Source organism: Miniopterus natalensis, chromosome 11 (assembly GCF_054644295.1).
Source record: "Miniopterus natalensis isolate mMinNat1 chromosome 11, mMinNat1.hap1, whole genome shotgun sequence".
In the NCBI taxonomy this organism is placed as follows: Eukaryota; Metazoa; Chordata; class Mammalia; order Chiroptera; family Miniopteridae; genus Miniopterus; species Miniopterus natalensis.
Window position 1 is genome coordinate 7,102,891 of NC_142091.1, and position 27,521 is coordinate 7,130,411.

At 55.4% G+C, this 27,521-nt stretch overlaps 1 protein-coding gene across 1 annotated transcript in view; it reads left to right on the forward strand.

Annotated features, from left to right (window-relative positions):
- Positions 1-4,622: 4,622 nt before the first annotated feature.
- Positions 4,623-27,521, forward strand: part of DSCAML1 (DS cell adhesion molecule like 1) — a 319,931-nt gene continuing 297,032 nt past the window's right edge. Inside the window, exons 1-3 of the mRNA XM_087822175.1 lie at positions 4,623-4,726; positions 19,692-20,009; positions 23,218-23,364. Of these exons, the coding sequence (XP_087678301.1) occupies positions 4,681-4,726; positions 19,692-20,009; positions 23,218-23,364 (511 nt within the window). The 5' untranslated portion in view covers positions 4,623-4,680. The remainder of the gene's footprint in view (positions 4,727-19,691; positions 20,010-23,217; positions 23,365-27,521) is intronic.

Consider the following 27,521-nt stretch of genomic DNA (forward strand, 5'->3'; position numbering starts at 1 on the left):
AGAACCCAGAATTTCTGCTTTGCAGTCCAGGACTCCTTCTAGAACATTAAAATAAATTACAGATTGAAAAGAGGCAGGGAAATTCTAATTTTTCCCCCTTCTCAATCAATGAATAAGTACTAAGAAGGTCAGTCCTGAGCTACCTATGTGACCCCTAACGTTAAGTGTTTAACATTGACCTGGTTCAGTATTGATTTCTTTTATGAAAACCACACACACACACACACACACACACACACACGTATAAAGTTGTTAAAGAACTTGAGAGCACATATGAAGGCTTTGTTTCTGAAGAGAAGTATCCAAAATATATAAGCTGTTGTTTGAGTTAAACAATAAAAACATCTGTTGTTTCTCATGATGGCTCTAGTCCTAATATAACATGACAAAATAATTCCCCAAATATCCATGATTAACCTGAATTGAAGACTGCTGTTGCAGCGGCATCGATAATACACACTCCCTCTCACACACCAGCTACATCAGCACCCAACATTCTGATGCCACAAAATATTGAAAGTGATCACTGTGGCTTTCTTTCTTTTTTTAAAAAACACTACTTCTTGTTTTTTTAAAAAAGTTTTTTTAAAAAAACACACACATGTTTTTTATTTTTATTTTTTAGGAGAGAAGATGGGAGAAGGAGAGGGAGAGGGAAGCATTGATGTGAGAAAGAAGCACCAGTTGGTTGCTCCGGGCTGGGGATCACACTGGCGACCTTTCGTTGCAGAGGTTGGTGCTCAGCCAACTGAGCCACTCCCGCCAGGGACAAGCACTGTTTCCAAAGAGATGGTACATCCCTACTAGAAATGAATCCCACAGACCTGAGGCTTTTAAAAAATAATGTCAGGACATGTGCATAGGTGTTAATGCAGACTTTCTGGATTGTATTCAAGCTGCACTTGCGAGCAGGTGTGCCTGCCATTAAGTGCTTATGTTTACCTGCACACGCGAATGTTTGCGGCAACTACATTTTTCTCACTTTGGTGAGAACACAAATATATTTGTGTGGGGGTGTGAGGGCTTCCATCCGATTTGAGACTGTGAAAGAACTGTCCCTTTTATTAAAATAATAAATAAAAAAACACACTTCCCAAGTGTGAACTGTGAGCGGGGAACATCAGGGGTCAGGCTGGGCTTGGGTGAAACGCACCCACTCTCCTACCCCAAGGTTCACTTTTCCCTTGGGCTTCCCTTGCTAGGATTCTGGCTGACTTTGCCAAGGTAGATCTCTTGGTAAATTCCAATTGGGAGGGGACTTCTGAACACATATATACCAAACTGTCATTTTCAAAGATATTTTCCTTAAATACTAAGAAGGGACAAAACCTAGAAATAGAAAATACAAAAACATAAGGACTACCTGTTTTCAGGCCCTTCCCTGCTGGCCATCTCCCCGCCTTCTGCCAGCCTCAAGTGCACCTTCCATCTGTATTTCTGCAGCTTCTTGCCTTGACTGCCAGCCCTTAGCTCCGGCCTTGTCGCAGCCCGGAGTGTAGTATGTCATCCCAGCATCCCTTCAGTGGAGCCATTCCCCCTCTTCCCCCAGGTCAGGTCCTCTGAGCACCACCAGGACCACTAGTGATACCTGCTCCTGTGCTTACAATGCACCGGCCCCTGGGCTTGTCTTTTTAATCCTCACAACAGCTCTTGAGGTAGATGCTGGGGCTGTGCCACCTCACATGGGAGAGGACAGGGGTGGTGTCCATGAATTCCCCAAGGGTGCGTAGCTAGTAGGTGGCAGAGTCAGGCTGAGATCTCAGCTCTGTCTGACTCCAAAGCCACACTCTTAACCATGACATTATAAAGGTTCCCTGTGCTGGAGAGAGTCCCTGAGTCTGCTCTCTCCACCTGTCTAGCTCCTTTCCCACACACACAAGCCTCCTCTCTAAGGGGCTATAGTCCCTGGCACCGTGAATGACCTCACCCTCAGGTAATACTTGGCCCTTTACACACAGCGTTGTGGTGCCATAAAGGCCCCAAGGGGTAACCAGCGTAACAGGGACACTGAGGTCGCAGGATGTACTTCAGGTAAACAGAAAAAGAAGGGCTCTGCTCTCTCCTCCCAGCGTGTGGGGCACCAGCAGCTGGGCGGATACTCTGAGGCTCACTCAACGGTGCCCCCTCCCAGCAGACAGCAGCCCCTTTCATCCTGCCTGACTTAGCGGTTTATTTTAGGCCTGGCCTGACCAGGTGCTCTGGGCCAACAGGCGTAGTTTTAAATAACTGGATTCTTCTCAGCAACCGGCTCCTTTAGAAGGGAAGGGACACGAGGGAAGAATGAGCCCAGGAGGCTGGGGCGGGGAGGGAAGGGAGTTAAGCTGGAAGGCTGGAGGTGCCTGGGCCCTGTGGCCGCCTGCGTGGCCGGCGCAGGCCCGTTGCCTCCTCCCTCCGGGCCTCAGAGGCTTCCCGCGTAAAGCAGAGGGTTAGGCTGGCTCGTGCCAGGCACCCGTTGCAGTCTGCCCTGTGTCTCTCTTCTGTCTCTGTTTACAGAGTATGGGACACTTTAGAGTGGCGACTCAGCAGCATAAAGCAGGGGCAAAGTATAGAGCACACAGCTCTGCCCTGGAGCCAGGGGACGTGGTACAAACGGGGGTGACTCAGAACAAGCGAAGCCTCAGTTTTCTCACCTGGTTTAAAAGGGGGTGATGAAGCTTCAAAAGATACTGTGAGGATCACAGGGAGCAACTGTAATGGGAGCCCTTTCTATGTGCTTTTAAAATGTTACACAAAAAACACACAAATGCACCTGGAAGTTCCTCAAAAAGTTAAACATCGAATTACCATAAGATCCAGCAATTTCACCTCTAGGTACCCAAAAGAATTTAAGCAGGATCTCAAAGGAAGACACATTCATATATTCATGCTTAGAGCAGCATCATTCACAACAACCCCAAAGTGGAAGTGTCCGTTCCCAAGTGAATAGATAAAGTGTGGCCTATACGTACAGTGGAATATTATTCAGCCATGAAAAGGAATGAATTCTGACACATGCTACAATACGGATGACCCTTAAAGACATTACACTAAGTGAAATGAGACAGACACCAAAAGGACAAATATTGTCTGATTCCACTTATATTATGAGGTGTCTAGAATAGCCAAATTCATAGGAACAGAAAAGCGGCAGATTAGGGGTCAGCCAGGGTGGGAAGAGGGGAGAGTGGGAGCTACTGTCTAATGACCAGAGTTTCTGATTCGATGACGAAAATGTTCCGGAAATGGGCAGTGGTGGCGGTGGTGGAGCAACAGTGTGACTGTACTAAATGCTGCTTGAGAATCATTAAAATGGTAAATTTTATGTTATGTATATTTTAACATATTAAAAAAAGTAAATGCATACTTTAAAAATTTTAGTTAAAATCTCTAGGGATGTCTTGGTGAAAGCTGCAATGAAGAGTCCTAGTTCTCTTATCTGATCTTGGGCAAGACATTTTGGAGAAGTAAACTGTGTTCCTCTGTGGAATGGAGCTAAACGGCATCCTCTCTCCCTCCCTCCCTCCTCCACACTCCCCTCTCCTGCACACCTCAGAACTGGGTCAACAGCGGCTCAGCAAGCGGCCAGGGCACATCAAGGTGGCCTCCACTACCCTTTATGAGAGGTGGCCCGGTGCCCAAGCATCTATTCTCAGAGTTGCTGTGGATCCCTTCTCTGGATCCTGCCTGGCCCTTATTTTGGAATCACAGCAGGAGAGGGCTTCTCAGCCATAGCAGCCTTTCCACAGCTGACCTGACTCAGCCAGCCTTTGGCCCCAGTGCCAGCCCAGGGCCTGGCACTCAGCGGGTGCTCCACATGTATTTCGTAATCGAGAGATACCCTCACTCAAGCCCTATTCAATTTCACACCAACTTTGTGAGGATTGTAAGGAAGAGGCCAATTTTTGCTTGATAAGAAAGCTGGGGGTTGGGGCCGCTAGGTCCTGAAGACACAGGAGTCAGACACAGGAGTTACAGCCGACATTAAACTATTCATTGCAGATAGTGGCTAAATAATCCCCATGTGACACGAGCTGAGCAAAACTCCAGCAGAATGCGGGGGAGGCTGGGCTCCCCCTGGGACTCCTGGAGGCCCCCCTCAGAAGTGGCTGGGGGCTGGAGGGCAAGCGGCTTTGATCTTTGAAGTGGGAGCGCGCTCACCGGCACCAAAGGGGCACCAAAGGATCGCAGCCCCGATTTTTATTGAGCGCATCCATACTCCCCACCCAAGGGGTAAACTGAGTCTGAACGAGGCTGGAAGCATTGGCCCCAGGTGGCTGGGCCAGGAGACACGGGCATCCGTGGCGGGCTCTTGGCTCACGTACGACACAGGCCTGTGAGCGGCCACAGGCTCCGAGCCGGTGGGCGGCAGGGACCCCGGCCGCCCAGGCGGCGAATCCCGGCCAGGGCCGCTGGTCCGGCTCCGCGACCCCGCGCCCGGGCGCGTGCGGCGGGGCCCCGGGCGCGGGGCCGGGCGGCGCTCACCCCGGGGTGCGCGGGGGGGCGGGGAGAGCGGCCGCCTGGCCCAGCCCCGCGGATGACAGGAGCCGGGCGCCGAGGAGGGAGGAGCCGCCGAGCGCTCGGCTGAGCGGAGAGCGGAGAGCGCGGCGCGCAGAGCGGGGGCTGGAGCGCGCTGAGCGGGGAGAGGCGCAGCCGCACGGCCGGCACAGGACCACCTCCCCGGAGAATAGGCCTCTTTATGGCATGTGGCTGGTAACTTTCCTCCTGCTCCTGGACTCTTTGCACAAAGGTGAGACCCGCGCGAGCCGCAGGGCGGCGGGGCGGCGGGCCGGGGTGCGCGGTCAGCCAGGCGGGGTGCCCGGCGGGTTCCAAACGTCCGGGGACCGACCCCGGCGCCTGGCCCTGGGTGGGTCGCGGGGGGACAAGGCAAGCACCCCGAGGGGGCCAGGTGAGAGTCCGCCCGGACCGCTCCGCCGGCCACCCGCTCCTGCCGTTCTGGTGTCGAGGTGGGGGCGCCGGAGCCCCGCACCCCTGGCTCCTTGCCGGGGCTGCCCCGGACCCCTCCCCCAGCCCCTTGCCCGCTCCCTGCTGCTTGCGGGCCCTGGGACCCCGGGGTGGCCTCCGAGCGCAGGGGTCCGCGGCCCGGGGCTCGCGGGAGTCCTGGGTCACCGGCCCGCGCTCGCGGGGCTCTCCCCGCCGCCGCGCACCCCGCCGCCCGCCGCCCCAGGGGCGCTTAGGGGAGCCTCGGTGGACGCAGGGCGGGGAGAGCTGGGGTCCCGAGAGCTGGGGTCCCCTGGAGGGCAAGTTTGTTCTCCAAACCCAGAGGTCGCCTTCCCCGGCCCCACCTGCCCCCTGCCCCCGCGTAGCCCCGGCCCAGCGGCCCCGCCTTAGCCACCTGGAGCAGCGCGCTCCAAGGTGCAAGATTCTCCACTCTGGTGCGGGTCAGCCGGACGTGCGGACAGGGCTCCTTCGGTCCGGAGTCGGGCGGGGGGCGTGTCGCTTTCCTCCGGGAGAAAGCGTTGCTAGGGGTGGGTCCAGCTGTCCGGCGTGTCCAGACCTGCTGCTGGGGCGGCGCACCCCATCCTCCCAGGGGCCGGGACTGGCGGTTGGAAGGGGGAAGACGTTTCCGACCAGAGCACCTGGGCGCCCGGTGGGGCCCGGCCGTCCGTGCGCTCGGGCTTCAGGCGCGGGGGACGTGGCCGGGGCGCGGAGGGCGGGAGACCGGGCGGCCGGGGCGCGCGCCCTCGCCCGCGGAGCACGCGCCGGTGCTGGCTCAGCTCTGCCCGCCCGGCCCGCTAACTTTTCTCCTTCGCGCCCTGGGGGCGGTTTCTCCCCTCCGCTCGCCCAGGGGGTGACCCCGGAGGAGCCGCAACTCTGGGCCCCCCGGCGATGGGGGAAGGGCAATCCGGCAAAGGGTTGGTGCCCGGAGGGTGCAGTCCTTGGGTGCGACACCCGGGAGTCCGGAGTGGCACCTGCTGGAGCTGGCCGCGGCATCTGCTGGCTTTGTGTGTGGGTGGGTGGGGGGACCCCCATTCTGTTTGTCAATACCGCCGGGTCAAAGCCAGACTGAAGGCCAAGATTTTGCTAGGTTTGCCCAGAGACCTGGTGAGGGGTGAGGGGTGGCCTCTGGATCCTGGACAAGGTAGGTGAGTTTCTCAGACCCAGTGGGCCACTGGGTGACACACCAAGTCTGGACTAGGTTGGTTAACACCTTGCCCCCTGCACAGCACCCTCCCACCCCACTTTAGGGGAGCAGGAAGGCTGCCTCGCCTTAGGGTTCCCCCACACCCCTCTACACACAACCGGTCTCCCTCCCTCCCGCTCTTCCTGCCTCCCTCCGCCCCGCCCCTGAGGCCGACTCGCTTGCAGTTTTAATTACATTAATATTAAAAATACATAAGGTGAGGAGCGGCAGCTTTCTCTCGCACTAGTTCTCTCTGCCCCCCACCCCCTTTCCATTCTGCTGGTGAGAAAGCTCAGGCCAGAGCTCCTGCCACACACTTGCCCAGCTTTGTCACCAGCCCCCCACACCCTCTTCCTGGAGACCTCCTCCCGAGCAGCCGGTCCCCAGGAGCCAGGCCCCTCAGCAAAACCTGAAGGACTCCCCCTCCCCCTCCCCCTCCCCCTCCAGAGGCTGGGCATTAATAAATGAAGCTCAAGCTATTTGATAGGGAAGGAGCAGATGGAGGTGGGGGTGGAGAAGGGCCCAGAAGACAACAGGAGAGCCTGAGGGACAAAATCCTTTCCAACTTAAGTGGCCGCTGTAGGTAGGTTGTCCCTAGGCTGGAGGTGCCAGGTGAGGCAGCACCTAAGTGGCTTTTTGGTCTGCAGAGCCCTGGCGCTCCTGCCATTCAGCCGCGCCAGCATCTGTGTTGGGCGCCAGGGCGACTCGCCAGACAGGCCTTTCTTTTCCTTAGTGCCTTAATTGGGTCTTAGGTGCCAGGCTGGTCCCCCGGGGCCTGTTCTGCTTGGGGTGGCATTGGGGAGGGGGTAGCAGAGCCTGCTGGGGGAAGATGAGACCCCGTGAGAGCAGGGAAGATGGGGCTTGGGGTATTTTTCTCTCCCGTCGCCACTCACCCCCGCGGCACCAAGAAAATGTAAATGTGAATGTTCAAGCCTGTTACAGAAAACAATATCCTCCTGCAATAATTTGTACGTCCATCTGTGAGGAGCGGGAGGAGGCAGAGCCAGCAGAGAAAACAAGATGAGGTGGCTCATCCTCTGGATGGAATTAAGCAGTTATTGAGTGTGTTTTAAGCTTCTGTTATTTCCATTCCTCTCGAAATACCTTTTTTGGATGGAGACTGAGCTCAGACCGATTCCCCAGAACTGAACTGGGAAGGTGTTTTAACAATCAGTTCTCGAGTCTCCAATAACTGCCTTATTCTCGCCAAAGCAAATCCAGGTTTGGGCAGCCAGACGAACCCCGGCGAGGCTCTCGCCGTTGTTACATCCAGCGTGCCAGCATCTGTGTTGCCTGCATTTGCATTTTTACTGTGTAAAAGAACAAGCTTCCCCGGCAGTAAAATTCCTGTTTTCTAAAAGCCAAAATAATGGGTTGCATTGATTTTTTCATTTCCCACCCCAACCTCTCAAATGGGGACTCATGGTTCTTCTCTCTTGAGAAGACCAAATTAAAAGCTTTCGTGAAACCATTAAGAAAATCTCAAACACTCTGTTCAGCGTCTAATTAAAAGGGGGTACGGTGGGGGGAATGTGTTTTAAAATCTTGAAATGGCAAACACAACTTGGGGGAAGCAGGTGAAGGACCAGGAAGCATTGGGGTGGGGCAGGTGGGCAGAGAGGCTCTGGTTGCTAGAATTACATGGGAGAGAATGGAGCTGCCATTATGCTCAACAAATCTTTCAGATGCTTCATATTTCTGGGCATCAAAGTCAGCTGCCTTTAATATATTTCTGCAGCAGAATGGGGAGCTCAATTAGAAACAAAAAGCAAGTAAGCAGTTGACCCAAAGGCAGCATTAAGTTGAGCAGATCCCAGGAGAGGCTGGAGAGGCTTATTTTTCTTAGATTGGCAGACGGGAGGAGGTGGGCAAGCACCGGGTTGGCCCCGTGGTGTTTTGCTAAAGAAGCAAGCCCCCTGCCCAACGGCGTGGCTCAGCAGTTGAGAATCGACCCATGAACCAGGAGGTCACAGTTTGATTTATAGTCAGGGCACATGCCCTGGTTGCGGACTCGATCCCCAACAGGGGGCGTGCAGGAGGCAGCCAGTCAATGACTTTCTCATCACTGATGTTTCTGTCTCTCTCTCTCCCTTCCTCCCTTCCTCTCACTGAAATCAATAAAAACATATTTTTAAAAAGAAGTAAGCCCCCAAAACATAGGCTAGAAGCCCCCGGCCCAGGGTGAGGGTCTGCCCAGAGCATCTCACTGGCTCTTGGCCTTTGACAAAGGGGTGCAGACCTCAAGGCCCCCTTACCTTCTCCAGGTCTTCAGGATTTCCACCCAGTGACTTGCCTGGTCCCTGCTGGGTCTGGTGCAGGATGGTTTTATTTGTGGATGAGTTGAAGGGAGGGTGGATATTCAGAGAACGTTTTGTGTGTGTTTTTTGGGGTACAGCACTAGGCTGGGAGATTCTTCCCTCCAACATGATCTTGGAGGGGGTGTTTCTTGAGGACATTTGAAGCAATCAAGAGGAAGAGCCCCTCACTCCTGGAGTGCGTTCTCAGCCCCTAGCCTGGTGTATTGTAGCCAGCACCCAGGCGCCTGCGTGGGCTGAGCCACAGGCAGCAGAGATGGTAGGGCGCCAGGAACCCAAGGGCAGGCCCTGGATTTGCATATAATTTACATTCAGATCTGCATGCTCACCTAGCCAGGCCTAGAGCCTCACCCTCAATAGCAGAGTGGGGGTGAAGCAGGAGAGGGGAGGAGGACTGGGGTTTGGGGCAGTGCCACGCTGGTGCCTCTGAGTGTTAGGCCTGCAGCGACTCAGCACTGAGCTCTGCGTCTGGCCAGGCAGCCCTGGAGCTCCCTATGGGGCGGGATGGGTGGCAATGGGCAGAGACACCTAAGGCAGACCAAACTTGGGGCGTGGGCTGTCCCTCTTGTGCTGCAGGAAGAAGAGGGTGTGGAGAGTGCATGTCAGCGTTGGTGGCGGTGGGAATAGGGCCAAGGGGAGCCTCTGGTGAGTGCACCGAGTGCTCAGGGCTATGGTCAGTAGGTAGAGAAGCAGCCACTGATGGGAAGCGGGGATGACATGAAGCACAATGTTTGTTTTCCCCTCCTGGTTTGTCACTGTCCGGCTTGGGAGAAGGCTGTGGCCTCTGGAAATGAGGGGAAGAGCCCCAGCCTTGTTCCACCACCATGGAGGTGCCAGTCTGGTGCAGTATTCAGTGGGAAGGCAGGCACTGTGGCCATAGGGGAAAGGGGCTGTGAAGGGTTAGGAGCTGTGCTTGAGGAGGGAACATTTGAGGGCAGCTGGAGTGCTCCTTCCCAGGGAGCCAGCTGGGACGCCTGCAGTGGGACTGTGGCCTCAGGAATGGTTTTGTTGCGTTTCTGGGGCCCTGAGCAAAGCCTGCGAGGCAGGTGCAGCTCCAAGGCCTCCCAGGGAGTTTTTCTGCACATCTAATGATCAGGGAGCCCACAGAATTTTCCAAGGATGTGGGGTGGAGCCTTAGGGAACGGCTGAAAGTAGAGAGAGGGAAGAGCAGCGGGCAAAGCTCAAGCTCCCTCCCACCAGTTCTTCCAGCCAGAGCATTTTATGTATTGGAGTTGTGAAGAAAAAATAAAAAAGATTGCGCCTCGTTGGTGTGGTGGGATTTTGGAGTCCAGGCACACCCTTCCTTCACATCCTGGCTCTGCACTTACTGATACACATGTCACTTCGGGCCTCTCAGCCTCACTTTCTCCAGCTGTGAAACGGGATTAAAGGAGACAATGTGTACAAAGTAACCAGAACAGAGTTGGTGCTCAATAAACATTAGACCTCTTCTTTTTTCTGCACTGCTCCCACCTTCTACCCCCACCCCCCAATAGATCATCAGGTTCTGCCTCGAGCAGTTGTACTGGCCAAGTCAGCCGGCTTAGACTTTGTAGCGATAAGAAAGACTGAAAGGTGACCAGGGCAGGGGACACCACTGCCTCCTTCTATTACCTGCCTGGGTAACCTGCAGGACTCATCCTCAGCAAGATAGCTGAGGCCATGCAGGCACCTGGGTGTCCCTGGGGAACCCAGCACACTCCCTTTCCTGGTCACGGCTAACAGTAACAGTAGAAAAGGTGAGGGCAGAAACTGGCTCCAGACTTGGTTCTGCGGGTGAGGCAAAGGCCAGTCTCTTACCTGCCAAAAGAAAGCTAGGATTGGTTGGTAAATCTCTACCATGATTGGGCAGAGTAAGAACTCCCTAGCCTATGTAAATGGACCGCACAGGGTGAACCCCAGAGCTTGCAGCTGGATGGCTTCTGTGTCTCTCCCTGCTGGGATGAGTCTCACTGTTTTTTAGGTAGTTTTCTTTACAGAGAACAACCTTGATGGCCCATGACCTTGAGTGTCCCTGGACCATGCCACCCTCCATGACCCAGTCAGCAACACAGACACAGCATATGACTCGGAGCTCAAGTGTTGCCCACAGCAGGTGGTGGCCTGCGGGTTCCATGAGTGTGGGGGAGGCTGTGGGCCCAGCAGCCTGTGTGCCCTGTTTAACAGATGTTCATCCAGGGATGGGTCAGCATGAACAGTATTAGCCTTGAGTGCCACCCCGCCATCCAGCTGCTACTCCCTCATCCATCCCGCCACCCCTGCCCCCCTCCCTGTGCCCTTGCTCTACATGGTGCCTGCACTGACAGGGTCCCAGATCGTCACCTTCATTAGGGACAGTTATTCAAATGCTCACTGCCTACTCATGAAACTGTGTGTGTGTGTGTGTGTGTGTATTAGAAAGAGCATTGTCCACGGACTTAGGCAACAAAGCTCAGCCAGTCTAATTTAGGCACGTTACTTAAGAGTTCACGTGCCTCTATTTCCTAATCTAAAACAGGCAAGTCACCCCTGTCCTGACTGTCCCACAGGGTGGTTGCTACTGCATGTAAGAAGGATGGGGGACATTCCTTATACATCATGTGACAACGCTGGAAACTGAACAGGGTAACATATAAACGCACACATGTAAAAACCACATTAAAAATTAGTTTCAGCTTTATAAATGCTCTGCTGCAGCACGAGATATAATTACTGTCATTTTATTGTACAGGAAAAGCGAGGGTCTCACAGCTGGTGTGGCTGTCTCCCCCCTTTCTGGGCTCCCACATATAGAGAATTTTCTTAGCCTTTGCTTTTCATCAACATGGGAACAGCTGATGAGGCACATCTAGGCTGGCAACATCTTCTTGGAGCAGACTTGGCAGCGGCCCCGGTGCCCAGAGCTCAGGAGTGGAAGAGCCTCCCTGGGCTCCCTCCCCAGGCCCCCAGACGCAGGTTTCTCCATAGTCCTCAGAACTCTTCCCCAAGGGCAGTTCTTCCTGTAGAGAATCCACAGTCTTGTGCAGAGATCAGTGAGTTCTGGGTCCTACCTGGTGTGACCTCATTTGAGATGAGAGCAATTACTGGAATCCAGGTGCTGAGAACCCTGCCATGTCAGGGTCATGGACACGTTGCTTCTGGGGTGGCCTTCCAGAGCCAAGGGGCTGGGGAGGGCAGAGGACCTGCTCTGGGTGTGAGAGGGAGGGGACTTGCTTTGGGGTGACTGCCGTGGTAAAAGTCTCCCCGGTTGGAAGGCACCTTTAAGGAAGGAGAGTCCACTCCCTAGTCAGATGCCTGACCCCCTCTGCAGCTCTCCCAGCAGCAGCGGTCTCCCTCTGCTCCAGCCCTCCAGCCACAGGGAACTCTTGCTGTAAGGCAGCTCACCGCTGGCCATGTAGCTCGACAGTTACAGTTATCCTTGGAGTCAGCCAAACCTTGTCTTGGCTTGTGCCTTCTGCTCACTGGTCCTGGTTCCACCTTTTAGGCCGCCTGGCTCTAGGTGAGGCTCTCTCCCACTTGATAGCCACTTGATGGCTGTAGACAGATATGCTGCCCTTCTGAGGCCTCTCCTCCAGGCACCCAGCATCCCTGCTCCCTCTGACACTCCCTCACAGATGCTGGTTCATCTCTCCCTGCTGCTTCTCCGTTCCTGGGCCGCTGGTCCTGAAAGTGGAGTGCCCAGAATTGCAAGCGGTGGAGACAGGGGCCTACTCCCAGCAGGGACACTGGCTCGCCATGTACCAGGGGGAATTACTCTACCTCTCGAGGCTTTACTCTCTCCGTCGGTAAATGGAGGAGACTGGACAGAATAATCTTTTAAGTCCCTCAAGCATTAACAACCTACATCTAAGGATCTCTGGGACAACTGTGCTGTCTGAGCCAACTCCCTGGGAAGACCATTCTGGCCATAGATCCTTGGACAGGCCCATTTAGAAGGGGCTGGAAGATGAGTCTGTTTGACTGTCAGCTGTTGCTCATAGTTTCTCCTGGAGCCAATGGTGAGGAGCCTTTCAGGTTGAAGGATAACTGATCTTTCCTGGGTCTTGTAGGTTTCTGGTTGCTGGTTACAGGAACTGTTTGTGCTAAGAATCTTTAAAAAAAGGAAAAAAGAAAAAAACGTGGTTTTGGTATCTCAATGACTAGAGTAGGGAGCTTCCAGCATTTAGTTGTATGGAGAATGTACTAGGGAGAAATGTTTGATGCCTGGGACAATCCTGAATAAATCAGAATTTTTATACCCCAAATTGCTCTCCTTTGTTAGAGGGCCCCCTTCTGGTACGTTCATAGCCTGGAGACGGTCCAGATCTGGACTGGAGTGTGCCCGCTGGGAAAGGCAACCCGTGGTAAGGGAAGCCTGGGTTTGAGACACAGCTCTGCCCCCACTAGCTGTGCACCCCTAGGAAGTTATCTGACTGCTCTAAGATCCTGTTCTCTTACCGTAAAACGTGGTCTCATGTTGCAGCTACATTCCGGGGCTGTGGTAAAGATTAAGTGCACTGTAATGCAAGTAAAGGGCTTTGCACAGTGCCTGGCACAAAATAAATGCTGCATTTGGGGGAAGCAACGGGCAGAAGGCACGGGGCTCGGCCCGCCGCTCCAGCTGGGAAAGCTGGGTGCAGGGAAAGCTCCAGGGCTGGCCGCCTGTACACGCTCCCACGCCGTGTGGGGAGACGCCCTTCTCCTCCCGAGGGCTGGACTCGGCTCATCTCCAAGGTGCAAACACACAATAGGGGGGCTTCCTGGTAACGTAGCCAGACCCTGTCCCGCTGGTCTGGGTTTTGGATGGATGTAGTGGTTGAACTGAGGCTCCACTGGCTGATCTTCACTCTGCTCTTTTTCCAACTGTGGGATGAGAACAGTCAGAGTGAAGATAAATAATATACAGGGTGGGGCAAAAGGTTTATGGTTATTCGTATGGAAAACAATACAATAATTAACAAATAATATAAGAATAAACTCTGTCTTGCGTACTCACAACTGTAAGCCTCCTTCTGCCCGCCCTGCGCCAGGAATGAACACCTTTGTGCGGAAGGGCAGGAGGAGTCAGCTGCAGGAGCCTGGGACGCCTCAGCCCCCAGCTGCACGGCCCTGCCCGAGGCTGGGATGCGGCTGCTGCAAAGCTTTGTTGCTTCATTGACTTGATCGTCAAATCGAGTGATGCTAGAACTGTCCATTGTTGGGAAAGGTGGTACTGCAGCCAAGGATGGCAGATCTATTTTTTTGGGAGTGTTGCTCTGAATTTTGACAGAGGACCACCTGAATCAGAAATAGCTTCCTGACCCACGACAGACGTGGTGAATCTGTTTTCTGGTGGATCTCACGTTAAACAAGCTCTCCAGGTAATTCTTATACTTGCTGATGTGCGAGAACTTCTGTCATTGGTTGTCGTTGTTGTTATTATTGCAGGTGAGTGGTAATTATTTGTTGTGGGGTATTTATTTAACAAGTACTTACTGCTCGCCTGCTATAATGATAATACTTATAACAGCAAAAAATACTTGGGTGTTTCCAGGCACTCATTTACACCAGAAACCATCACACATGTGAACTCATCCACCTAACAGCCCTTGACACAAGAAGTAGGGTGCTTGGCCTGAGGCTGCACTGTTTACACGTGGCAGAGCAGGGAGTCAAGCCTGGGGAGCCTGGCTCCAGAGTCTGAGCATTACCATTGTGCTAAGTGCCCATTGCTATGCTAGGCCAAGGGGATAGAGTGGTGACCAAGACAGGGAGCCCACAGCCCTGCAGGGGAGCCCTGCCCACTTCTGCCCCCCTGCTCCCCTGAGGCCCACCACTTCCTCCCATCCACACTTGCTGTGCCCAGGCATGGATACCTCATTCAGGCCCTTGCCTGTCTGTGCTGAGGGGCATCACAGGGCCCCAGCACTGGCAGATGCCCCTGGGGGAAAAGTTCAGTGAGACAAGTCAGCACTGTGAAGGAAGAGAAGAGAATGATACTCCTCCCTGTGGAGGTAGCAAGGTGTGAACATGTTAGTCCCCTTGGGTTGTCATTTCCAACGATTGGGGATAATTCAGTGTGCACCTGGGAGAAAGCCTCAGTTGCCCAGACACCCCCATCCCAGCCCATGGGCCCACGGGTGCCGAATACATGGGTGTCCAGTTTCCTTCGACACACTAATCCCAGGGGCCGCGCAGAGGGAGAGCGCGTGAGTGGCTGCAGGGATGTTTCGGTTCCGGTGGTGACCCGGCGGCAGCCCAAATGCCTGGGGCAATTTCTGGCTTAAAAATATTGCTGTGCTATTTCTACACCTCTAATCTCCTAGCAATTTGGAGCCCGTTTTATGAAACATGGCGTCGGGCGGTGCTCAGTGTTCAACGGCGGAGAAGATTTACGGGGTTTAAGTCTGGGCGTCTGTCACCTCATGACCAAGCCTGTAACTTCCATTTTCTATTAATAATCCATTTCCCCCTTTGACCAGAAGAAGCGTTGCTGTTGATCTGAATGTCTCTCTCTTTGCTTAGGAAGTGTTCCCCTCCTCTCCTTCCCTCTGTAAATGTGCCTGGTCCTGTCTGCAGAGGGAAGAAAGAGCTGGGGGGTGGCTGAGATTTAAGGGGAAAGTAGGCGTTTCCTGTCCAAGGATTTGTTTTCCAAATTAGGACTCATTTCCAGAGAGAAGTAGGGAGAAATCTCAGCAGGCCCCAAACTGCTGGCCCTTCGGCACTGTGACAAAATGCCTGTCTTGGGAGCCAGGCCGACCTGGCTGCATGCTGGCTCTGTCCCCCTCTAGCTGGGCCATCTTGGGAATTCCTCCCCAGGGGCCTCTCCTCACCTGTCAATGAGACTGACAGGGCCCACCTCATACCTCCGTGTGAGGATAAATGAGAAAACGCCCTTGAAGCACAGAAGCCCTGTGCTTGGCACACAGTAGGTGCTCAGTCAGAGTTAGTCTCCTTTCTTTTGAGAACTCTGCGCCATTAGCCAGGCCAGTAAGCCTTCAGGGAAATGAGTGTGTGGCCGAAACGAAGTTAGGCACAGGTCTCCAAGAACGTCAAAAATCTGTCACCCTGTCAGGGGCAGCCACTCAGGGTGTACCTGGGAGGAAGCCTGCAACCCTCCCGCCGAGGCCCATCCAGCTGTCCGCCTCTTTGCCCCAGTCCCACCCAGGGCTTCGGCTGGAGGTTTCTGTAATGTCCCCCGGACATGCCACATCCACACCTGTCACGGAGCCATTGTTCAGGTTGTCCTTTCTCTAGGAGTGCCTTTATCCAGATCTTCTGTCGAGGCTCCTCTCCAGCCCCCCATTCCCGAAGCTTCCCGCTCTGCTGAGTAGTTTAGCTCCCCGCCCTGGCCCTGCCTGAATTAGGGCCCTGCCTGAATTAGGACCCTGCCCTTCGGGCCCTGCCCGGGGCTGAGGGTTAACCCTTTCCAGGCTCCACCTCCTTTCCAGCTCCGGCAGGTGGGCCGCCCCCTTCGGCCTCGATGTCTTCCGCCTGGGGTCCTGCTGCGCTGGCTGGTGCTCCTCATCTCCGCAAGGATCAAGGTCTCTCCTGGCCCCTGGGTCCCAAAGGACGGGCGGAGGGGCGAGCACTGAAGTGTGTGTGGGGGGAAGGAGGGCAGGAAAGGGTTTGAATTCTACAGGGCTGCGGGGGACGGAGCCCTGGTCACCCTCCGCAGTCACCTCAGGCACTCTGCACCCTGGGGCGGAGGGGCTGCTGGGATGGGAGCAGACGCACTCACCCTCGTCAGGAAACCACGTTCTGTTCCACCTGTTGGGCAGCCCTGGGGGCAGGTTAGATGATGGGACCCTCCCTCTTTGGACACAGGCTCAGAAAGGCTAACGGGGCTTGCCTGAGGTCACACAAGGTCGTACAGCGGTCGCAGGGCCCGGGAGGGAAGGTCGCTCTGTCTCCCCCCCAGGGCTCTGTCTATGGTACCATGCACCGCACTCCTCTCCGAGCTTGCTCAGGCTTGGTCACCGCTCTGAAGGCCCGCGCAGGAGACCGGGAAGGAAGGGAAGCCCACCGCGGAGGCTGTGGCACACTTACCCACTGCTTCTGCAGCCACCGCGGGTGCCCTTGTGCCAGCCTTCCCCTGGGCATGTGGCAGAGGTTTCAGGTGGTCAGTGCCTCAGTTTCCCCTTTATGGACTCGCTCACCCCTCTCTCTTGGCAGGCGGGGTGAGGCTAAATTAATGTTTATGGAAGGGCTTCTGCATTTCGGGCTGACGGGCGCCTTGTGATGGTAAAATATGAGCCCGGCGTAAGTGCAAAATGCTATTGTTTTACACCTGAGGGTGATGTTTCATGAGGGCCGTGCACTGTCAGAGCCGCGAGCAGAAATGGATGGTTTGTCTAATCCTCCCAGCCCCAGACTCAGGACGGCAGCTCACATCCCGGGCGGGAGAAATATGAGGCTGGTCTCCTTTTGCTATAAATCTGCTCTTTCATCGGCCCTGACAGGTGGCTGGACAATCCCAGTCAATTCATCAATTAAATCTACTCATTTGTAGTTGCTGAGAACCCCATGTCCTTGGCTCTGGCAAGACCGAGGCCCCAAGTGTAGGAAGGCTGTGTCCTTGCGGCCGGTGCTCCCGAAGGGACGGCGGGAGGCCTCGGAGGGGGCCTATCTGGCCAGGCAGGGAGGGCGGAACGGATTTCCAGCCGGGAGAGAAGGGGACTAGCGATGTGTGTTTGCGGTGGGGTGGGATGGGCGAAATATTGGGGAGGGGAGCCCAGCCTCGATTTTGTGGTTTGGTTTTCTTCAGTTCCATCCCCGGGCTCTGAAAGTGAGGCAGGGTGGTTTCCAGTCCCAGACCCGGAACCTACACTCTGTGTTACTTTGGGTAAGTTAGTTAACTTTGCGCCTTAGTTTCCTCATCTGTGAAATGGAAATAGAATAGTAACCTCCCCTAGGAAGTTGTGCAGATGTGAGAGCTGTGGTGGCTGTTGTTGTGGCTGGTGGTAGTACCACGACTGGCTAAATCCTACTTGTCCTTAAACATGTTCTTACCGTGTCCCTCGAATCAGATAGTTCCTGAACTCCTTTCATCAGGAATCTTGCCGAGTTTCCTAAGCCCATTTGTCGGGCACAATGTAGAGTCTTTCTGTTCCTTGATGGATTTGGGCTCCCAGTATCCACAAAGCTGCCGTGGAGAGGGTGTCTGATTAACTAGGTCCTCTCAGGAAGCAGCCAGGACCCTGGAGTGATGTCCCCTGTTTCCACAGGCTGTGTTGTCTGACATGCCAAGTCCAACAGGGGCCCCTTTCAGGAAGAGTGTGAGTGTGAGAGTGTGTGTGTATTAATTCTGTTCCTGGCCAGCTGAAGGTGGAAGTTGGTGGCCAGGTGGTGTTTGAGGAGGCGGCAGTCCCTCTGTATTACTGCAGTGGTTACACTCATTTAATGGTTAAGAAATCAGACTCTGGGCTCAGGCTGCCTGTGTCCACACCCCAGAGCACACGCGTACCGGTTGAGTGGTCTTGGGTGAGCTGCTTTGATCTCTCAGTGCCTTAGTTTTCTCATCTTTAAACTGGGATAGTAATAATGCCAACTTCACAAGGTTGTTGGGAGGACTAATAGAGGTCATATAAGTAAAGTCTTACAACAGTGCCTGGCATGTTGAAGATGCTTAACAAATATTTGTGAATGACTCTCAATAGGGAAGTCATTCAGGAGGTGAGCAGGCTCGGGGAAGGGGCCTGGGGAATGTGGATCCTAAGAAAAACTCCCCTAAGCCTCAGTTTGCATGCCTGTGAAATGGTGTGCCGGCGTGATCTCGGAGAATGCTCCACACTGCGCGCAGGGCGTGTCTGAGCTTCTCAGGTCTCCGCGGGGCTGCTTTTCTCTTTCCCAGAGCGGACTTGCTCAACTGCCAAGAGCCGACTGTCTCAGGGGCGGCGACCTGAGGAGGAGGGGGAAGGCGGAGCTGCTCCGGTCCAGGAGCCTCTCATCCCCTAGGGGCGCGGTGCCTGGTGGGCACAGCCCAGGCATTTGCTGCTAAGGGGACGCCCCGGACAGGGCAGCAGGAGCCCACGATGTGTCTCCCAGCACTCTCGCTAGTGGGCCCACCACGGCTCTTTATGAGACGACGTGAGTTGCTCTCACCGGTGAGGCTTAGTGGCCCCTCAGTGAGCTGCCTGGGCGTTCTCCCCGGAGGCCCGGCTCAGAGTTAAGCCAAGAACATTAATACAGCCCAGGTGCGAGCCCCGCCCCTTCCCCTGAAGCTGTGGACACTGAGGTCCAGGTGGGTCCCCTGCAGTGTTCTTCGGACAGCCGCGGAGTGGTTTGTTCACTCCCTGGTCTCCCTGGCGGGGAGGCACGGCTTTCAGGGGAGCCCCGGGACCGGGCTCCCTTCCTCTGGCTTTGCCTCACCTCGCAGAGGCGGCCCTTCGTAGGGGGCAGGCCGCTTAGCGAGACAGAGGAGCCTGGTTCCACCTGGCAGGGCTGCGTCCCATCGGCCGGGCCGGGCCGGGCAGACCGAGGCCCTGCGCCGAGGTGGGAGCTGCACACGCGGGCCTCCCTGTCAAGCGGCCTGCTGTTGCCGGGCGGCCGCAGTCGTGGGCATGCTCGCCGTGTGGCTGCGTGTTGCCGTGGCCACGTGTCAGCAGTGCGCGGGGTCCTGCCGCCTCGTCCATCCTACCCCATCCCCAAGCTAAGGACAGGCGCTCGGGCAGGGGAAGGGAATCCCACCGAGTCGTGCCAGGGGCTGTGCGTTTTCCTGCCGAGGTGAAGGCGGCTCTCAAGGTCTCCTGGGGTCTCAAGAGCGCTTCCTTCCCCTTCCCCGTCGAGCTCGGTCTTAAAACTTTACCTCTGAGCTATGGTGTGACAGAAGAGGCACTGGGATCCTCTTCAGGAGCCATGGATTCAAATTTCAATTCTGCGGCTTACTAGCTTTGTCACTGCAGTCAAATCACAGAACTATTCTCAGCCTATAAAAGAAAATGATAAAAAGGGAGGCAACACCATCCCCTCTCAGGATTGTCCAGATGAACCGAGGTAATGGCTGTGAACCTGCCTGCGTGTAGCAGCCGCTCAATAAATATCTGTTATCCAAGCAATGGCCTCAGACTCCAACATAGTGGGTGGTGGCCCCCGCTCCATGGCCTAGGCTTGGCATGGACATGAGCCATCCCTGCACCAGGCGGGAAGCCCCTGCAGGGCAGGACCTGCCCCTTACCTTTGCCAGTGCCAGGGTGTGGCCAGCGCTCAGTAGGCCTTATCGGACGGCCTGCTCTCGTTCTGAGGGTGGGCCTGCCTGCCTCCTGCCTCTGAGGGCATCGCTGGCGCCGCTAACCAGCCTCTCCCCTGCCTCCCCGCAGCCCGCTCTGAAGATGTCGGCACCAGCCTCTACTTTGTAAATGACTCCTTGCAGCAGGTGACCTTCTCCAGCTCCGTGGGGGTGGTGGTGCCCTGCCCAGCCACGGGCTCCCCCAGCGCCGCCCTCCGATGGTACCTGGCCACGGGGGACGACATCTACGACGTGCCGCACATCCGGCACGTCCACGCCAACGGGACGCTGCAGCTGTATCCCTTCTCCCCGTCCGCCTTCAACAGCTTTATCCACGACAATGACTACTTCTGCACTGCGGAGAACGCTGCCGGCAAGATCCGGAGCCCCAACATCCGCGTCAAAGCAGGTGAGACGCTGCGCCCGCCCCTGCTGGGGCCTCCTGCTGAAGGGCCACGGGAGTGGGAAGCATCCGTCATTCAGAAGATCCGTGGGTAACATCGGGGGGCGGGCTGGCAAAAGTCAGTTCCCTAAGGAAAGTCCTGCTCTTTGGAATCTTAGCTCTGCCACTTTCTGTGTGTCCCTAGGCTGAGAACACCCCTGAGCCTCAGTTTCCTCATCTGCAAAGGCGATGCCCGCCTCCACTCTGCTTCGCACGACCTGAGGTCATTACATGGGGTGGCACTCACTTAAATGCAGTGCTCACGTTAGCGCTTGGCTCGGGGAAAACACCCAAGTCTCTTTCTTTTTAAAAAAATACCCTTTTTAGCGAAGTAGAATATATAAAGAGAAGTGTGTTTATTATATGTGTGCAGCCTGATGGATTCCACTAAGTTTAACTAGCACCCAGTTCCAGACACAACATCAGTGACTCGGAGGCCCCCTTATGCTTGCTCTGCCACCCTTCCGCGGGCAAAACCGCAGGCTTGACTTTCAGCGCGACCGATGTTTGCCCGCTTTTGTACGTTATGTGGATGGGGTCCTGCAGCATGGGTTCTCCTGACGCTCTTGCTCACAGTTGTGTTTGTGGGACCCCCGCTGCTCTGCAGGGGCACAGGCCATTCGTTCTCATTGCTGCACAGTCTTCGGTTGCTCCCCAAGCTCCCTGCTGATGGGCAGCGGGTATAATACTTCTCATGAGGACAGGCACTTAAGTAAAATTCATGATGGAAAACTTTTAGCAGTGAAGGAGTTTGGTCTTTGGAAAGGTTAACGGGTCAAGGAAGTGAGGGTTTCTCAGATGGTTTCTTTAATACAATGGAAAGTCCCATTCCCTGAGCCAGGTCTGCAGGAGTGGATGGCTTAGATCAGCCCCTCTCAGCTCAGATGTCACGCTGTGCGGGGCCGCTGTCAGTTGTAAGGTGGGCCTCGAACAGTAAAAAAGCACAGAAATTTCGGGAGCGGTTCTCTTGGAAACCACTGCAGGCTCTCTGACTCCCCAGGTCTTCCTGGCTCAGGAGCGCCTCTCACAAGCATGAGGCTCCAGGTAGTTGGGCGCCGGTGTGCGCAGGAAACGAGAGGGTGAGAGTTCTTAATTAGAGAGCTGATCTTCTTTCCCTTTCATCTGGGGAGGGAGTGAGCTCTTAGAGCCCAGGGCCACGCTCAGAATATCACCCGTGGGGTTCCCCACAGAATCACTCCTCAGGAGTAGGCCCTTTGCTCTGCCCCGATGAGACCAGGTGCTGGCTGGGGCACCGCGGCAGGATTTGGATCCCAGTTCTGGCCTCCACAGGCTAAAAGGAAGGGAGATCACCTTTCCTGTTACATACCCTGCTTTGGGTTAGGATGCGGCTTTCACAGCGATCCTATGAAGTGTTTCTAATAGATGAGGGGATTGAGACAGAGAGGTTAAGTCACTTGCCCAAGGGCACATGGCCAGTGCTCACAGAGATGTGGCTATAATGACACAACATTGTGGCCGCGCCTTCTGCGTGCCAAGCCTTCTACGTGCTGCCGTTGTTATTGATATTATTAGTAGTAGTAGCATTTCCTCTTACAGATGAGGAAGCTGAGGCTCCAGAAGATTAACTAGTTCTTGCACAGGGCACACAGCTGCTCCGAGGAGCCTGCTTGTTGACACTGAACCTCTGGCCTCTGCTGGCTCCCTCGGCCTACCCTGGGTGGCGTGACCCCAGCCCCAGCCCTTTCTCCTCCTCGCCTCTGCTTCCCTCCAGGGCCAGCTCCCCTCGGTCTCCCCCTGTGCGCCTCCCATCTGCAGGCAGTGCCATGCCCAAACCCACGGAAGAGTGGACCGCGGCCCCACAGAGCCGGGCGGCAGTGCCTCCCTCCACTCCTCTCTCTCCTCCCATCACACCACAAAACCGAGATGGGAACGAATAAAGACCTGAGGAGGGCCGGCAGGGCTGGCCCGGCTGGAAACACAGCCAGCTGAGGGGCTCTTGATGCAGCAGGAGGGGCTGCAGGTGCACAGCCGGAGGGGCTGCGGGGCCGAGTGTCACCCTGACAACCACGGCGTGGAGAACAAGAGGGCACGCTGCCCAGATGCCTGCTGAGGGACAAGGTCGGCAGGCAGCGGGGCTCTGGATACTCCAGCTCTGCTTGGCGGAGAAGGGGTGGAAGGATGGAGAGAGCCCTGGAGAGGCCAAAGAGAGGACGAGGGGGGGAGGGGCAAGGCAGGCCCTCAGCCCCACCCCAAGGCTGGGCAGCCCACCGTGGACCTGCCACACAGAGGGGCCGGGCCAAGGCCCAGCGGGGAGGGAGGAATCCTTCTGAAGGCAGGGGCGAGTGTGGGGCTCAGGTGTGGGCAGTGCCAGGAGGTGGGAGAGAGCAAGGAGGCTTTGTTTTGGGGAATCTCAGAGACTGCCCGTGCCCCTGGCATTCTGTACTTTCAGAGACAACGATGGTTATGAATATTCTCCAGTAAAACCAGAAGCCTCCAGCTCCGCCTCCGCCCTCCATTTCCCAAACTGCTTTCTACATTGAGTGGCACAGAAACCCGTTGTTAGAGCATGTGTCAATTTTTATTTTGGCAATTTATGGTCCCTGTGCCCCAAACTCTTGCCACCCTGGGCGAGGAACAAAGTGGGAAATCAAGTTGGGCTCTTGGATGAATTCTAGCGTCTGTCCTATCACTCCCACCCCTGCCAAATGTGGCCATGCCGCAGGGCTTGGCTTGGGTGCTGCCTCAAGGTCCTTGCAGGATAGCAGTTCATTAATACTCACTGGCATTGGAAAGGCCTGGAGCTGAATTTATGGTCTTGTGAAGGAAGGTTGGATATTTCAGGGGCAGAGTGGGCTGCCCAGGGGAGCAAGGGAGCTTGCTAAAGAAGGAGCGTACAGGCCGGAGGAAGATCCCGGCAGGGAATCCTGGGCTGGGTAAGGGGGAGGGGGGCTGATGGAGTCTGAGGCCTGGGGGAGCTGATGGAGGCTGAGGCCTGGGGGAGCTGATGGAGGCTGAGGCCTGGGGGAGCTGATGGAGGCTGAGGCCTGGGGGAGCTGATGGAGGCTGAGGCCTGGGGAGCTGATGGAGGCTGAGGCCTGGGGAGCTGATGGAGGCTGAGACCTGGGGGTACTGAGGGAGTTGAGCTGGCTTTCTTAGGCCATGTCCCAGTTGAGCCTGTGACACCATCTGCTTCCCTGCCTCCCTCTCTCTGCAGTTTTCAGGGAACCCTACACCGTCCGGGTGGAGGATCAGCGGTCAATGCGTGGAAACACGGCTGTCTTCAAGTGCCTCATCCCCTCTTCAGTGCAGGAATACGTTAGCGTTGTGTCCTGGGAGAAGGACACTGTCTCCATCACCCCAGGTAAGAAAGGCCGCTGGGGCCGCTGCAGGCGGGCTGGGGAGCGACAGAGCAGAGGTGCTGCGTTGCTTGTTGAGCTCATGGAGACCTTGAGGTTGGTTCTGGTGAGCAGTTTGCTATTGCTCTGGTGATGCTTCGGCAAAAAGAGTGTTTTTGGTCTCAGCTCGGTACCTCTCTGTGTGGGGTGGTACAGCCCCGCCCGGTGTGCGAAGGTCCCACCAGACACCTCCCAAGGAGTGGGGTCCTGACTCCTGGGCCTTGCGTCGAGGCTGGAAGCCTTGTTGGGGAAAGGTTGTGGGGAAAGGTGCATAAGAGGCTGGTTTGTGGCCTGTGCTCCTCACTGAATTTTTGCAAGACCGAACGGGACATTGCTTGTGAGCCAGCTAAAGACCCCGTCAGAATTCCCGCTGGCCCCTCCTGCCGGGCACCAGGAGGGGAGGTTAGTGCCATGCTGTAGGTTCGCCTGGCTCGAGCTGCTGTGATTGCCGCCCTCCATCACTGGTTCCTTTTCCCTATTCAGGGTTTCCCTTTGACAGGACACAGGTCTGGAAACCCCAAGAGAGGACCTCAAAATGCCTCCAGTTATAACCTCTGGTTCCCCTCTTTCCAGCCTCCCTCCCTCCACCGAGGCACAGTCAGAGGCTCTGCTGCCCCTTCTCCTCCACCGAGGACCTTGGTTTTCCTTTCTGTAGAATGGAGGACCTTGGCCTGGTGCTCCGAGTGCCCCTTCAGCACTGCTGTCCCATCACTGGTCATGAGATGATTTCAGTTGCTCAAGGTTTTCGAGTTAGCTGGGGAGACTGACTTCTTTGCGTGAAACAGATGCATTCACCCTGTGGTGCACTTGGACCCATGGTGAGCTCTTGTGAACAGACCAGTGCTTGGGCCCGGCCACTGCCAGGGCACTGCCTCCCCTGCCAGGGCACTACACCTCCGGCACCAGCAGGTGTAAAGCTCTGGGTGGTCCCAGTTCATAGCTGGGAGAAGACGAAGGCTTGGGTGCATTTACAGCTAATGTGGCAGCACACTTTTTTTGAGACATTAATTTGTGTTTTGCTCTTGGTACCTTTCCTTCTGTCACTTCGAGCTGCCAGCCAGGCCGTTTGTTGTGTCTGCTGGCCTCAGAGTTGTAGTGGGACAGGAGTCTGAAACTACTCAACAGCTGCTCCTCCTGCCTTTTGTAAGTTTGGGAAGGGTATCTGGCGGGAGGAGACCCTCTATCGGCAACAAGCTCACAGGAGACATGTGAAAACCAGAGATAGGGTTGGTGCTGGAGAAAGTGCCTGGACCCCACTGGAGTGGCTCTGTGCAGCTCTGTGGGGTCTGGGCTAAGAGGCTGGGGTTCTCGTTTCTAGATGAGGCACAAGAGGTACACAGCCCAAGGCCCAAAGGGACAGTGGACTGATGAGGGCCGGAGAGACCCTGGACCCTGGCACCTCTCTGGGGGAAGCCCCAACAGTGATGGAGACTGAATGTGCTGTTTATCCAACACATTCAGGTGATTGAAAGTTGTATACTCTTGGGCTTATGGCTTAAGAGTTATAGTCATTAAAATAAGAAGACAACAGAGAAGGAGAGGAGGAGGGGGAGGGGGGAGAGGAGAAGAGGGAGGGGAAGGAGAAGAAATTTTAAGTGCTTCCTATATGCCAGGCACTGGGCTAAGAAACTGTCACGTGTGGTCTCACTTTATCCTTACACGATGTCCGTAAGTGTATTTCCCCCTCTACCTTACGGAAGGGGAAACTGAGGCTCAAAGAAGTCAACTAACTTGTCTGGGCCCCGCATCCAGTAGAAGGGCAGGGCTCGGGGCCAGGCCTGCTTTCTCAGCCTGTGTGCTTAGCGCCCGCACAGACGAAGGTGTCCCAGTGGAAGCGTGCGTGCTGCGGGCGACCGGGCCTTGGCCTCTGGAAGGGGAAACAGTCAGTGTTGGCTTCTAGGGAAGGCTTTTTGGAACCGAGCTGAATGCAGTGACTACAAAGCCTAGAACCTAGGGCCAGACTTCCTGGTCTTGAACCTAACTCCACTGCTTACCAGCTGGGCAAGTCCTTTACCCCCTCGATCCTCAGTTTCCCCAACTATAATAAATTGAGGACAATGATTACTTTAAGAATGCGATGCTGTCCCATATGTAAACTGTGTGGAACCCTGCCTGGCGCCCCGAGGATGGCTGTGGCTATGATGATTATTAGCAGTGGGAGAGAGCACCCCTCTGCCTGCTGTTTCCTGTTGTGGTGCATGTATTTTTATGTAACAGGGTCTGTGATCCCTGCGAGACTGAGCTTCCCAAGGGTGGGAACTGGATTGTTTTCATCCACACTCCCTGGCTCTTAAGGCACCACCTAGCTCACTCAGGGCAAACACGCAGTAGATGTTCAGTGGGTGCATGATCGCGTGGTTGGGAGAGTTCCAAGGAATGTGGGACGGTGTGGACAGAGGCAGTGAACTAACAGTGAGTGCACTGGGCATGGGGCGTTAAGTAGCCCAGCTCAGAGAAGAGGCAAGGAAGGTGAACTTGGCCCCTGGGCTTAGGAGCTGGAGGCAGTGAGCCCCCCCACCCCAACCTCCATGGCCCTTGTAGTTGGTGCTTCAGGGCTGTCTTTTATGTTGGGATTGAGCTGTGGCCCCACAGGGCACAATTACCAGGCAGGTGGGAGTGATGCTAATCCGAGGGGCTCTGTTAACTTGGGTCTGTAGGACCCTTTTCTTCCCCTTCGCCTTGGAGAATTTCCTCTCTGCGCAGCCCTCCAGCCCCCTCCTTCATCATGCTAGATCTCTCTACAGCTACGTGTTAGATCCAGGGACAGACCCCGAAGCACGAAGCACGTGAATCTAGCTAACCCCCTTACGGAGGAATTCCTGAGAACCAGAGACAGTGGAGTTTGACTCCATCCAAGCTCCATAGCTGAGGGGCAGAACTTGGGCGCGCATGTTGCATGCTTTAGTTTTGGAAAATGCAAATTCTTTATTGATCTTTTTCATAAAAATAGGATTCTCTGCCATCCATACTCACGCTGTACGGTGCATGTGCCTGGTTGTGTTGGCTGGGAGGTTGGAAGGCAGCCACATTGGGGGGAGATTTAATGATTAGGTTGCCTTGAGGTGAAAGAAGGACCCGGAGCTGGAGTTAGGTCCCATCCCAGGGCTTCTGCAGCAGGGAGAATGGTGTTGACTTTGATCTCTGCATCTGCGGAGTTTGGGCTCAGATTCTTACAAGCACAGGGCCAGCAGGAGCAGGTGCTAGAGAGCAGGAGGAGGGACAGAGGCTGATGTGGGCCAATCAATCTCCTTTGGCAGAGCAGGTGCCCTGGGAGGAGGAGTGGGTACACGCCCCTGTGAATGAAGAGCCTGCCCTTCAGCGGTTTTCTCTGAGGGGCTTTGGGAGGAATTAGAGGTTTGGGGCCTAAGCAAGCTCTGTGAGTTGGGAATTTGCCCACAGGTTGGACTTCCCAGCTGTCCACAGTCGGGAGGGGCAGGTAAGCTCCTGGAAGCCGGCCTCCGAAACTTGAAGCAGTTTTTGGCTGTGCTTTTCACAGGGTTTGTGGAGGCTGGTGAGACAGCCCCAAAGTGCTGCTTTTCCTGGAGCTACTCAATACACCTGACCCTTTCAGCACCACCTCTCCTTTCCCCCAAGCTGGCCATCTTCCTTCCACCAGGCTATTTAAAGATGTGTGGGCAAAGCACAGAGCCTCTCACCTGTGATCGGCAGACTCCTACCCCTTACTTCTCTCCTGAGCACTTGGTCTTGAGGTGGGTGAACTGACTCTTCTGAGCGGGTGGCAGGGGAGTCATCGGGCAAAGGGCTGTGCACGACATAAAATTAAGGCCTGCAGTGAAGCCAAGACGGGTTTTAATTTCCCATCTGCATGATCACCATTACAATGCATGCTATCGGATATAAAGATAAATCCGGCCTGTTTCTAATAGCTTTTAATTTCCACCAGACCCGATTATATCTGCGCGGGCTCCTATGGGAGTTTCCCGGCATGCTCCGCCCCAGCATCCCGACTGGCTGTCTTGGCCCCAGTGGGGAGTTTTGGACACAGTTCAGATGTGGGCCAGATGTATTTGCTGTTGCTCTGGAAGGCAAGCCCAGATCAGCTGTGTGACGGGGCTCCTGGATGTGGGGTTGTCATGCCGTGGCCGGGCCAGGAGTGCACTGC